Genomic DNA, 14,710 nt, shown 5'->3' with positions numbered 1-14,710 from the left:
TCTTTGTGATATTATACACTGAAGGTGTATAAATTGTTACCCGACACTATTTAATTAAGGGGTGAATGTGTCTTAAAATTAAAAATTTTTTTCGTCTTTCCAGTCAAAAGCCCGATCAGCTGATTTACTTAGGTATTTTTTTTTCGTATTTCTACCCATTTTCCTGAAATGTTAACTTTTTACCCGACTGCCCGAAGGAGGGTTATGTTTTTCAAGCGTATTTATGTAAGTATGTATGTATGCATGTACCTATGTATGTATATTTTGTAAAAAAATATTTTTATTTTAGTCTTAATTAACCTGTACATTATATTAGGTTTAACTATAGGTGCAACGTGTTAAGTACGCAAAACTTCTTAGTTGGTGACTCAGTCCATGAATTTTCAGTAATAATTTGTAAATATTGAATGTCCTTAAATATATATATTTTTTAATTAAAAGTGAGGCCTGATCATTGATACCTACATCATACCTACCATTTTTTTAAAGAAGAAACCTACGCCTAACCTATACACAAACATTAATACATTCACTCTTAATTACTTCTTAATTTCTAAGTATTTCCCAAGATACATTTTGTAACCAGTAACTTAATAGACCACAGAATAATTTATTTTCCCAATAATTCGGGTAACAGTGTAGCAGCTGGCAACACAATTCGTCACGCACACTAGCATCCTTGCAAATGGTCTGACACCGTTCTTACGCACACTACAATATTGAGTTGCCGCATTCACGAACGTTTTGTTTTTAGTTACGGCGGTATCTAGTCGAGCGAGCGCGCGAGACCAATCATTCATCTAAGGACATAACCATAACTTTTCCAATCGATTTAAAAAAAACCTTCACAAATGGAAATTGGCGCACGATTCTTCATGATTTGTTGATATTGTAAAGATGGCATATTAATTCAATAGAAGCAATTTTATTAACCCGTTGCTTACATACAAAAGACTTTCCATTGTAGATGTCAAATAAAATTTTAGTCGCTGCACTTATTATTTCACATTAATAAATCGATACCTTGTACTATTTCTTTTATTTATTTCTAATGAAAAACTTCAGTGCTTATGATAAACAATTAACAGAAAGATTGCAAGAAAGATTGAACTTGTCTCACATAATCCTATTGTCACCCTATTAGAAAGGGACAATTGACATCGGTACTAACTATCTCGTTCATTGTGCTTTAGAGCTGCAGCTGCAACACAGACTAATTGTAGGAGCAGCAGTCGGTGTCCTTTCAGAGGTTTATCGTGGATACAATAAAATGAAGACGGATGATTTCTCAGATGAATCAGGATTTATTCAATTACATCACAGCAACAAAATAACAAGCAGTGAGTCGACGGGCGGAAACGAGATAGAGAGAAGTACATCCAGAGTCCACGAACCACACATCCTGGTGCACCTCAAAACCTGCAGCCGAGGCCTGGTCTTCGCAAGACATACTACGAGCTGCAAGTGCTGTCCCGTTTAAGTAGTACGTCCATAGTTGATACCAATGAGGAATAGAAGGAGGTCTGTGGTTGATACCTATTACACGAAGATTTTACTTTATGCACTAAAGCACGCCGCGACAAGAACAATCAAAAATAAAACTGTATTGTATTTCGATCAAATTTATGAAAAGTGTAAACAACGACGCCATTTATCCGACCACAGACATTCAATGATGTGAAAACCTAGAACCTAATGCAAAATAATTAATCTGTTCAATAAATCGATTATTTATTAATTGAATAGATCGACGTATTTTTGTCTTTTTTATTATTTACAATACTTGATTTAATTCCAAAGACTGTTTATTCAGTTATAAAAGCCAGTAACAATTTTTTAATTTTAAGGAAATTAAATAAAAATCGCTTAATCAACTGCGCATCGATTTTTAAAATGTCAATTTTTCCACCATCTCTACGCTTGTCTATGCTACAACAGATTATAGATAAATGTGTTATTGATTCGATCCAGTGGGTGTTTATGTGTTTATATAAGTTTTTTGATGAAATCGGTTTGTTTTGTTTACACTTTTAATAAATTGGATAGGCATAACGTATAGACGCTTGGCAAGTCTCGGCAAGGGTGTAAATGTAGCATTAGAAATTGTTTGATTGCTATAAATGAAGATAAGATAGGAGATAATTATAAAGAATGATTAGTCACTTTTTGTGATATCCGGATTACAAAACGAGCAAAACAGTAATTGATTGATTCCGGCGTCATTTCGCCAAAATCATCATAAAGCTACAATTCTATATAAATAAATAAATATCATGGGACATTTGACACCAATTGACCTAGTCCCAAACTAAGCAAAGCTTGTACTATGGACACTAGGCAACGGATAAACATACTTATATAGATAGATACATACTTAAATACATATTAAACATCCAAGACCCGAGAACAAACATTCGTATTATTCATACAAATATCTGCCCCGGCCGGGATTCGAACCCGGGACCTTAAGCTTCATAGTCAGGTTCTCTAACCACTCAGCCATCCGGTCGTCGAATATAATATATCTGTGAATTCTATTCAAAAACATAAATCGCTCAGGCGTACCTAGTTAACTGTTCAATCCGTGTGACTGCAGATCAATATGGTAAAACAAACGGAAAAAAGAATGTTTGTTTTAGCAGTTTAAAAACAATTGACAGATTTTATTATTGAGGTTAAAAGAAAACTAGCTCTATCTTTGGCAAGTTTTGATAATTTTAGCAGATTTGTCAGCATGGACTTAATTTCCTTCACCTTAATATGAAATGAGAATAAAATGTGGTGGGTTACCATAAACACGTAATATCTCTTATTAGTCTGTGACCATAAAAGAGAACGTCAATGTCAACTTGTCACTGTGTCAATGTCAATATTTATTTATCTTTCTCTGTGGTCGATCGATTATACACCTGAGATTGTGGTAGCATCGTTTATTAGCTTTGTATTTACGCATTTACGCTGTAAATTTACTATTACATAGTTTCATGCTTATATCGATTACCGTTTTAACTGCAGAGCGATGCCATTGCCACCATTACTTGCTGCTCGATTAGCAAAGAGAGGAATTCTTAAGCCGTCTACTGTAGAAGCTAGTAATGAAATTCCTGTCCCGCAAGTAAACGAAGAAATAATCGCAGAGAATTACGATAATAAACCAGAAGAACAAAATAAGGAGCTTTATTGGGAAGGTATAGAAGGTGTTAATGTTGATCCTATTAAAGGTCACAAAGGCTGCCCCAACAAGAACAACATATTCCACGAATGCTCAATTTTTTGCGTGAAAACCTGGAAACAAGGCAAAGTGGTTCCTGATGAAGTGTACTTGGAGAATAAACGTAAGGTTTTAGAGTTGTGGCCGTTGCCGCCTGGTTGGGAGGAAATTTACGACCCTGGGCTTGGCCAGCATTACTTCTGGAATGTTCACAACAATATGGTCTCTTGGCTACCGCCGGCGCACCCGCGTGCGTGCCTCACTGAAAGCGCAGCACACTTGCGGGAAGAGCGACTGCTGAAAGAGGGAGATGATAGTGATGACAGCAGTGAGGCTTCAGATCAAGAAGTACCTCAGCAACCAAACAAAGAAAAGCGCCGTGAAAAACGTGAAAGGGAAAAATCGAATGTTCACCATAGAGATAAAGGAAGATCTAGAGTTAAGGACAATGATTTAGATCCAATGGATCCTGCTGCATATTCTGAAATAGCTAGAGGTACATGGAGTGCTGGGCTTGATACCCATGCCAAAACTGGTGTTGATACTACTGCGTCAGGCTCACTATACCAGATGAGGCCTTACCCTGCTCCTGGTGCAATTCTTGCAGCAAATGCCAAAAATCAACCTCCACCATCACCATAAAATGTATACATTAACTATCAATAAATAACTATACTCTAATATATTTTGTTAATTTCCTTGTACTGCTATTTTGTTTTATGATTTTTTCTGATATAATTTAGCTCCGTGTGGTGTCGGCGACAGGCTAGCAACCTGTCACTATTGTACCTTTTTTTTGTCAAACTTTAAAACTAAAATTGCTAAAAGTGGCTCCGAAGTTAGTGTTTTGTATGCTTAGCCTACCCCATTTGGGAATACAGGCGTGATGTTTGTGTGTATGTAATTTATACCACTTTATAGCTGCTGGCTCACATAATGAGCATTGGGTGACAGCTGCTAAGTGGCTCGCTGCTGTCCAAAATCAATCTGAGTCCTGTGACATTGTGTTAAGCTAACCTATCCTTAGCATTGTCAAACTCCTCCCAAACGACTATCTGGAATTAAAACCACTAGGGTTATCGCACACATTTTCTTTAGTACAGTCACCAGCACCTATGTATGTCTGACTAGAAATTGTGCATAAATGTCTGATACAAACTACATATTTCTAGGCCCTGTGGGACATGTCACATAATTTTGCACGCTCTCCTGTTGTGCCAGGTTTAATGCGTGCAGGTGACTACTAGATGCTAAATTGACTTCTGCACATTCAAAAAGTTTGCTGACTGCACTTAGCCAAATTGGTTTATGAAATATTTTAATGTAAATTAAGTTTCTGAAATAGAGTAAATGACATATTTGAAGATGTCTCCCATTAGTAAACAATTGGAAGTATTGCACAACATATTGTAATTACTAGTAAAACTTTGCGTACCTACTCCCATGATTTGTTAAAAAACCAGATGAAACCAAACGGTGAGCTGAAAAATATTGCAGAAAAAATTAGGAATAAGTTTAATAGTTTTTAAATTCATTGTAAGTTTCACATTTCAATATTGACAGTTGACCAAGAGCTCCTATAACCTGTCATTTTTTGTCAAATGACTTTTATTGCATTTCACCAATACTCCTTACATGACGCAATCGCAATCAGCGTGGTATTCAGTCCCAGTGGTAGTGCCAGGGGTATTATGGGTGGGTCGGGAGGGGTACCACTCCTGGAGCGTAATTATTCAGAATTTTTACTGTATGTGATTATTTTAATTACAGCATATTGTTATCAAACTATAAATGCTGTAAATTTTCAATAATATTATCTACCTCAGTTTCTCTATTCGAAATTTACTTGACTAAAGATAAGCCTAAGGGTGCACTTTCATTGAGCCAGAGTGGAGACATATAGAATCGACAATGTGAGTATACTCACATTGTCGATTTATTTTGGTAGAGCGAAATAAGAGCACCCCTATAAATAAAACCGGCCAAGAGCGTGTTCGACACGCCCAAAATAGGGTTCCGTAGACATTACGAAAAAATTAAGTAATATTTTTCGTGGATTTCGTATTTTGTACGGAATATTCCAAGTTACGGTATATTTTATACCTTAGGCGGCTATTTACTCTTAGGGACTGTTTCACCATCCATTGATTAGTGTTAACTGGCGGTTAGGTGTGATGCCGTCTCTATTTGTTTTGTTGGAATAGACGGAGACGGCATCACATTAACCCGTCGGTTAACGCTAATCAATGGATGGTGAAACAGCCCCTTAAACTACTAATATTTCTCAAGAAAACTTAACCGTTATAGTTTTCCTTCTAAGTTTGATATACTTACTACCATCCTGAATTTATTCAAATTTTTCCACCCACCGGTTTAGATTTTAGAGGGTGGGGGACGCTCGATTTTAATTAAAATTTGCTCTTTAAAGGTGAATATTTTGCAAACAAATCACTGAATCGAAAAATCGTTATAGCAACCCCCTAATATGGTACCCCACACTACAAGGTTGGATAAGAAAAAAAAAACCACCCACACTACGTCTCTGGGAGGTACTCTAAAAAACTGTTTTTTTTTTTTAAACTATTGTACCATTTTGTCGGCATAGTTTACGGCACGGCATAGTTCGTGCAAAATTACAGCTTTCTAGTATTGATAGTCCCTGAGCAAAGCCGCGGACGGACAGACATACAGACATGGCGAAACTATAAGGGTTCCGTTTTCGGTTCTCATCAGGCCAAGCATCAAATAAAACACAGTCACATTACATAGAAATCATTTGTTATTAGTCACTGTACGCTATAAAAACTCTAATGCATCGTAAAGCTGATTTCATACGACAAGTTACTACCTCCCCGGTTCCCATACTTTTAAATACAACATCACTATATCATGTCATTGACTTACGTAATACAGAATGATTAATTATTTTTTTATAAAATCTAACCACTGATCTGATTATGTCCCATTGACATGTAAAATACAATAATTTAAGGAAGCACATTTTTAAGTTTCTTGGACACTTTTACGTAACGTCCTTGGAGAGGATTTTTTTTATTACATTCACTTAGAGAAATGGATGATTTGTCGCGTCATTAACTGATCGCACGTATAATAGTCTAAATAGCTTATAACCAACGGTTCAAATGACGGAGTATGTTGTGATACAATATGGTATTGTACTTAAAACTATTTATTGTGATGTCAAACGCTATTTTAAGACTTTAAAGAGCGATCAGTGGATAGCGCGATGTCTGAACTCAGTTGCGACTCAATTTTGAGTACCATTTTTATACTGCGCCTTAGAGATATGCCCAAGTAGGTCGCTAGATGTTATTACTCCGACAGCTTTCTGAACATTTGAGACTGTATCTGTAATTAAAATATGACAATTAGGTGTTTTCGTTCATTTAAATATACTGAGCGGCAAAATATCTGGCCCTCAAATGTATGCAGTTACAGGTAATTTTGTATGGAGTGAGCCAAATTTTGTGCCACTGAGTATATAAAATAATAAATAAATAAATATTATGCGCCAGTAAAGTTGACACCAATACGAAAAACTTGTACTATGGGTACTAGGCAACCGATAAACATGCTTATATAGATAAATACATATTAAACATCCAAGTCCCAAGAACAAACATTCATATTATTCATACAAATATCTGCCCCATACTGGGATCCAGGACCTCATAGTCAGGTTTTATAACCACAAGGGTACCCGGTTGTCGCGTCGGTGTTAGATTCGAGCGCTTGGATAACATGCTTTGGGAACAGTATAACTGCTTGATAACGTAATTCATTTTTAATCTTACTAACGACCACACTGTCCGTATTTTCTGTTTGTCACAAGGTTGTATTTCAAGGACCGTAACAGATATACAAATTAATTTTATATGTACATAATGTGTAGGTAATGTCGCTACAACAAATAATAAAAATAAAATGAATACTGTACATTTCGCTTAGAAGCAACTGGTTTTTTAGAAATACGGCCGTTTGAAGCTTATATTTCGACATACCTACAACTTTGTACTAAACCCTCGGTGCGCGAGTCCGACTCGCTGTTGGCCGGTTTTTTGTCTAAATGTCTTTACGTATTCTAGCAGGGTAGGTAGCTTGACATGCAAGCGATTCCTTAATGGAGTGGTAACGCCAAGAGTCTTTGCTTACCTTTTTTAACAACTACTACGAAAGGTGCAATATCGAGTATCCGAGACACCAGTCCTAGAGTGGGGTTCTCTGCAAGGTCTACTTTGTAAAACTTCTTGACTATAAACTTTTCAAGGTCTTCTGAGGTTGAGCCAGATAAGTTAGCCAGTCTTCTCCTTGCGTTGTCAGCCGTGAACACACCAGCTATGGATCTGCAATATTTGAAACATGTATAATATTAGTACTTTTGAGGCAACGTTATGGCAGGTTCAGGAATCTGTTCAGTACTTCCAGAATTATTCTCTAAATACAAGCAAAAAGTTTATCTCCGTATAACATTACGTATAAGTATCACTGCTCACAATTACACATGCCGAAATGCGAGGACATCATTAAGAAGTTAGCATCGATTGAGAATATCTCAGACCCTTTCATAGTGCCAACAGGTGGTTCGGAGTTGTCAAAACACGCTTTACTTAGCAGCGTGCACTCTTGCGGCGCAGGCGGTTGGATTTTTTTATTCACGTGTTAATTGGTCCAGGAAAATAATAACGACGTAGATGTATACTATTATACAAATAATCAGGAAAAACATTAGATAAAAACGTTTAAATAAATACTGAAAAATTTGTCATCTTTGCCAAATAACATGTCACTGACATTTTAGCCTAAAACACGTCATTAAGTTTTTTTTTCTTTAGAATGAGTTCATAGTGAAGTTTGGAAGCAGATGTTAAATAAAGAAGGCATCATTCATCAAATTAATAACGGATCGACAGTGCTTTAGTGCCAAGCGCCAAGCGGTCTCATGTTTAAAAAAGTGGCAAAGTGTATGTAAGTCTTTTGCAAGAGCTACCGAGCAACCAATTTACCTAAAGCTAAAATGAACACAAGTGAAAACAAGTATAGATCTCAAATAAAGGTTTTAGCTGAAACTGAAACAAACCGAAATTCGGTTTCTATTGCAAATACTACTTTCGATCGGACACTGCAGCACACGCAACGCAATGAATAGAAAAAGTTCGTCGATCACCGGTCGCGCGTATCGCGGTCGGAGAGATAATTCTATTAAATGAGCTTGTGAGTGAGTGCGTGTTTTGTTAAAATTTCTTTCACGCTGAAGAGCATTTAGGTATTTAAAAGACAATTTCATTTCGGACTCAGACTCGCAAAAAAAAATTGCCGCCAGGTAGGTTGTTGAATGATAATTTATCAAAACGTCTCAATTAATTTGTAAGGAAACTTCCATTTTTGTTACCACAATTTCGGTAACAAAAAATGAAGTTTCCATACAAATAATTGAGACCTTGGCATTTTTTTAATACGGCTGGACGGATTTGGATGAATTTTGGTATGTAGTTAACTGGATCTTTGGATTAACACATCCCAGGGGAATTAAGTAAAATTCCGTGATACTTAACCCCATATTCATGGTAAAAATTTGTTGAGCAACAGTTGAACTGGCACAAAGCTGCTGGAAACTTTGTTAACGGTATGACCTCCTGTCCACACCCAGTCCGCGTGAAAATGTTGCCCGAAGAAGTCGTGTTGTTGTGCTCTATCGTGCATCTATCGTATAAACTACGAAAAACGAAACAAAAAGAGCGCGACTCGGCCATTCTCATTCATCTGTGTACCAGCCTTACCTATTACCGTTCCGCTTTATTTTCGCAATTATAATAATAAGATGAAACGGGTAAAATGTAGACATAATAAAGTGTAAAAGCGCGACTTAGAAAAATCGGCCACTTACAACAAAACGACTTTCACAGCTTCATCTCACGTAGATATTTCTAAATCTATTTGCCCAAAACTAGATGTCTCGTCTTATAATCAACCCATATACGGTACGATTCGTTGTACTCGACTGATGAAAATCACCAATCGACGTGTGTGGGGCTAATCACAATGGAAACGAAATACGAAACCTGTGACAACGTGAGACGTGCACTAAGCCACTTTATGTGATGACTTGACATGTTTACTTCGCAACGCCATTATAATACTTAGTAATTTATTCAAGTTTATATTGAAAATACTTCAAGAATTTTCCCGAAGTTGTCGACTCGGATTGAACATTTTTTTACGCTCCAATTTATGTGCAACGTTCAAGTCTACCGTACCTTGAGAATTATTAATATAGAAGATTATTAATTATTTATTTCGGATATAATCCATAGCGGGTTAGTAACAGTGAATATACTTAATCTAGGGGTTAGTTGCACAGAACAAATATTAAATAATAGAAATAAAAAAGAAAACAATCATTTAGTACCTAAGAGGAGGGGCAGTGCAGCTGTACAAAAAGCTTAAGCCACGGTGTCCCACCGGTCGGCCAGCATGCCGAGGATGGTGGTGCTGGAGCATGCGCGCCAGTGGCTCAGCAGCGAGACGGATCGTTTCTTAATGTCTCAGCGTATCGCGCAGCCAGCAGCCCAAACTCCACCGTGTACCATTGTTCTACTGCACTCGCAGTGCGCTGTAGTCCTCTTGTATAGCCGATCCCGAGGCTGCACGTGTAAAATGCCTGGCAATATGCTTTAAAAAGCGTAACCTTAACTTGCTCACTAAATCGTGAAAACCTCCGAGCCAGCATGTTACAGCGGACAGCCAGCGCCCTGCGTTCCCTCCCATGTCAAGTCCTCACACAGGTCCTCAGAGACCCAGTGAACAAATTTTTAACTGCTTTACCTGCGCCAAGGGAGTTCCACAAAGAGTAGGTTTTTTTACCCGTCCTGAATACCATATTTCACTTAGTGACAATAGTGACACGATAATTAGAATTAAGTTCACATATGGATAGATTGAGAATGACTACCATCCTTTTTCTAGCGCTGTCCATTAGTCTAAATTAATTACCGTGGCGCTTTTGCAGGAAGTAAAAGTAGAACGGTAATAAGACGGGATTTAAAAATCTAAGCCTAAAAAATGGATTTGATAGTAACCCGTCGTCAGCGAGCACGGTCCAGCAGCGGCGCCGCGGGGCGAGCGCTGCCAGCGCCTGCGCCGGCGAGCTGCCGAGCGGCACGCTACCCACCGGCGCCGCGAGCTCTTCGCTCACCCGCGTATCCCACCACCTGGGAAATTAGAAACAACTGATAAATTCCTTTTTTTCTGCATTATAAATTAGGTCATAAAATTCTATTACAAACTTGGTCGCTAAGGTACACACATCTCGGCCTATCTATATAACTACGCCCCACTGCAGAGCTCAGACCTTCTCTCAGAATGAGAGGTCTTGCGCCGTAGTTCCCATCTTGACTTGTCATCTTGATTGGTATTTTTTTTGTATTCAGTAAATGGGTGACCTGTCGTTTCGCAGAGTTTCATTACGCAGATTTTCGTTTCGCAGACAACTATTGGCAGATTTTTCTTTTGGCTGAGCAACGTTTGGTATAATTTCGTTACGCCTATTATTCGTTTCGCCGAGTAGTCGGCAGGAAGAATAGCGAGATGCAGATTTACATTTAGAAGATTGTTTGTTTCATAATTGTTTCAGTAAACCGAACAACTGTTCGTCGAGACACAATAAGCAGAGTTATCATATGGCATTCATATTGTTAAGTAGATTTGATGTTCAGTCGATTTTTGTTTCGTAATCTGCGTAGATAAAATAGCCAAACGACAGGTAGGTTTTTACTGAGTTGACTATAATAAATATACTAGCTTTTATCAAAATGAAGTAAGGTGCGACGACGAGCGTCAGCGAGGAGGAGTGTTAGGTAGAATTGCGACCAACAACGCACGAGCCGAGCGAGCGAAGCGAGCGTGCCGCGGTAGCGGCCGGCGAAGTGCCAGAACCGTAATGCTAGCATCGCGACATTGTTTGTTTAGACTCCAATACAAAATAAATACAAATTATGGTCAAAAATACGTTTATTACTTGCGTTATAATATGTTTAAAACTTGTGAGGGTACATAAGAAAATCATAAAGAATGCGCGGTCAGCACGGCGTGTAAAAATGCCAATAACGCAAAGTGTAATCCACAATATTCGCGGTATGAATGCCATTCCCCATGCGAAACGAAAGGATGCGAAAAATTGATATGCGCACCGTTACAAAAGCGAAAGTTGTTCGACCAAATGTGCAAAATGTGTAGTGATTAATAGGCTAAACGAATTTCTGCAAATAGTTTTTCGCTTACTGACTCATATGCCAAGTAAATAGTCTGCTAAAGGTTGTTTACGAAACGTTAGTCTGCGAAACAATACATCTGCGTACAAATTCATCGGCGTACTGTTACTCGGCGAAACGTTGTTGCAATCAATAATCTGCCTAAAAAATAGTCGGCGAATCATTAGGTACCCAGTAAATGTTATATATAAAACCATAACGTTATTTAATATTTAATGCTGCCAAATCTGTAGATTTTCAGAAAAGATTTATAATGGCTACTACAGAAATAAATCAAAATATGTTTCTGTGTGTACTTTCTTTGTTTGAGCCGGATAAAATCTTTCGGAATTATGAAAAATCCAAAAGAATAAAAACCACTATTGATGGGATTGGTTTTTTGGAATCTTTTTGTATTTTTTATTTCAATTCCAAATTTTTACTTTTACTATTGATGGGCTTTCTTGAAGGAAATGAAGGAATAACATTCAGGTATTTTGTGAACATACGTTTAGCTATATACGCGAAATCTGCAATGGAGGCACTGTCACATTGCGAAAACAAGTCTAACTATCCCTTTAACTCAACTTTGAATTATCGAGTTATTCATAAATACAAACTTTATTTTAGTCCATTCATTTATAATTGTTACTAGGCCCTTACTGACTTCAAAATGTACAAAGAAAATCTATCTAACTCGCTCTAACATACCTGAATAGTTTAAACGCCTTTTCTCTTGCAGTGAAGGTCATTTTAATTAAATGTTTTGTTTTATTTCTCTTAGTTCACATAACGGGACATATAGACAGTTAGAATTCCTCATTTTCACTTCTGATCAAGCATAAATATGCATCGGACTACCCAGTAACGTAAGCGTACATGATTATTGTACTGAAGCCAAATAAGGTTAAATGATGCAAAGATAAGCTATAATTGTGATACAATTCAATAGATTAAATTCTTCAATCAGAATATTATGGTAAATATTTTGAATTACTTATCTATGCATAGGGCATTAATGTTATTTTAAACTGCTCTGGGCGTTATCACTCGGAAACTATTAAATGTGATGATAAGCAAGTAAAATTTTATTTTTTTTGGCTTCGCTAATCTTATTTATTTAAGAGTTACCTGATGATAGTCATTTTGATGACTAAAATAAGGTTATTTTAGTCATCAAAATGACTATCATCAGGTAACTCTTATATGTAGGTACATATTTATATATCAGATTTCGTAGTTTGTTAGATGTCGAGTTCAAGCGAAAATATAGTTTTGTCTAGTCAACAATTAACATTATTACAACATTCAAACTTTCATACTAATATTATAAATGCGAAAGTGACTCTGTTTGTTACTCTTCACGCTTAAACTGCTTAAGAGATTTCGATGATATTTGGTATGCAGGTAGTTTAAAACCTTACCTTAGGACCAAGGACTAAAAGGACCAAGCGAAGTCGCGGGCAAAAACTTGTATAGTATAATGTTTCGTAATCATTAGCACGCAAAAACTTCAAAATTGTAATAACAAACCTTATCTTAAAGCAGATTGAGGCCCGAAAAAAAATATGATACAATGTTAATTAAGTAAATTAGGTCAAAAAAGTGTACAACACAAAAGTGAGCATGTGATTGGTTGTTACCATTACCATTACCACAGCCGCGTTTGTTTTGATTTAGAAGAAAGCTGCAGACAAAAATGCCAACCCCAACTTCGCAGTCTCGGTACACAAATAGCGATACGATATTCGGAGCGTTGTGTTCTACGGTCACTCGACAGGTGCGCTCTATCATTGTTCGCGATTAACATTGATTCAACTCAGGAGGCCCAGCAATAGTATTTGCACCGTTTTCTCATTGTCGGTGGGTGCATTCTATCGCCAATTCGCGGGCGCTCACATTTACTACCTCCTACTTGTATCGTATTACAGGAAAAAAGTGGGTGAATTATCGTGCTTCCGAATATATTAACAATTACGAACTCTGGTAAAAATATACTATACAGGTAGAACGATAAGCAAGAAAACGGCGCGCATCTAGCCTGGATAATAAAATTCTTCCGAAAACCCCTCCACCCTCTCCTCCCGTAATAAGCTCCAGGAAGTTTGGGACGTGCAGCTGGGTTTTTAGCCAGTGAGGGTCCGGCACTGTCTGGGCCCTCCTTCCAGGCGTCCTCCTATATATTTTGTAACTAAAATCAAGTAAATAAAGGCGAGGACCTAGTGTCTTTGATCCTTAAGGCGGCTTAACAAAAAAAAACCCTCCTTCCGACGCAGTGAGATAAATAGTAGCTATAAAACGAGCCATTTTACCCGAGACGTTCATATATAGCCAACCGAGCCGGTACGGCGAAGGTGGATACACACGTCAACGGGAAAATGAGTTTAACGCTAGAGTTCTACACTGCTTTTCACTTTGATTGCGAGAAGATGAAATAGCAACAGTGGAAACAATTGGTCACTATACCTAGTGCCATCCATGAAGACGCGTGATTTTGTCAAATTTAAATATTAATGACATTGTAATAAGAACCACGGCACGTGTCATCGTGAATACCTAGGCACCTATAACTAGGTACCTACCTTTTATTTTTTATGCATTACTATGTAATTATATATTTTTTAAATTTTATTGATTTAATTGATTTTTAATTTTATATAATTTTTTTTTTGGGTCTGTTAACACCTGATTGCCTTGACTTAGACCACAGGGCGGCCACGCCGTACAAAATACGCGTTCTTGAATCTACATACGCACGACGACGTCTGTACACGCGTCAATGTGTGCGTAAGACACACAGGGCTGACTATCGCAAAACCCTAATAAGTGCTACCAATGACATTTAAAGGTACTTATATATTATGTAGGTATGGCTTAGTGCAAATAAATGTAATCGTTAATCTTACCTATTTGTAAATGTGTGTGTCTGTATTCAAGCATTATTATTTTCAATTACAATAAATATACGACTACAAACTTAAACGAATTATTCGGTAGGTAGTTATTTCATGTATTAATCGCGATAATTTCAGAAATCATTATTTATTTAGAAAAAAGAAGTAAATAGGGTACCGTTACCATTTCGCAAAATTATTTCTCCCGAACTTAGTGCCGTGCGGCCGACATACATCGCGTCGCGTACCCGACTGCTTTCCTGCGGTTTTCCTGCAATCTGCGCTTGAGGGGTGGGGTAACTCAAACCGGTGCGGGGCGGAGCATGGCCATTCTGTAC

At 37.5% G+C, this 14,710-nt stretch overlaps 2 protein-coding genes across 2 annotated transcripts; one reads left to right on the top strand and one right to left on the bottom strand.

Annotated features, from left to right (window-relative positions):
• Positions 1 to 2,864: 2,864 nt before the first annotated feature.
• On the top strand, positions 2,865 to 3,883 carry LOC141432341 (polyglutamine-binding protein 1-like). Its single transcript, XM_074093882.1, has one exon. The coding sequence runs from the start codon at positions 3,020 to 3,022 to the stop codon at positions 3,851 to 3,853; it is 834 nt and encodes a 277-aa protein (XP_073949983.1). The 5' UTR covers positions 2,865 to 3,019; the 3' UTR covers positions 3,854 to 3,883.
• Positions 3,884 to 5,972: 2,089 nt separating this feature from the next.
• Positions 5,973 to 12,416, bottom strand: LOC141432622 (uncharacterized). Its single transcript, XM_074094292.1, has 4 exons — positions 12,190 to 12,416; positions 10,309 to 10,440; positions 7,385 to 7,575; positions 5,973 to 6,580 (listed from the first exon to the last, which is right to left on the bottom strand). The coding sequence occupies exons 1-4, from the start codon at positions 12,228 to 12,230 to the stop codon at positions 6,480 to 6,482; spliced, it is 465 nt and encodes a 154-aa protein (XP_073950393.1). The 5' UTR covers positions 12,231 to 12,416; the 3' UTR covers positions 5,973 to 6,479.
• Between the last annotated feature and the right edge of the window lie 2,294 nt (positions 12,417 to 14,710).

This window comes from Choristoneura fumiferana, chromosome 11, assembly GCF_025370935.1.
Source record: "Choristoneura fumiferana chromosome 11, NRCan_CFum_1, whole genome shotgun sequence".
Classification (NCBI taxonomy): domain Eukaryota; kingdom Metazoa; phylum Arthropoda; class Insecta; order Lepidoptera; family Tortricidae; genus Choristoneura; species Choristoneura fumiferana.
Note: the sequence above shows the minus strand (reverse complement) of the source record. Positions and strands in the feature narration are given on the sequence as shown.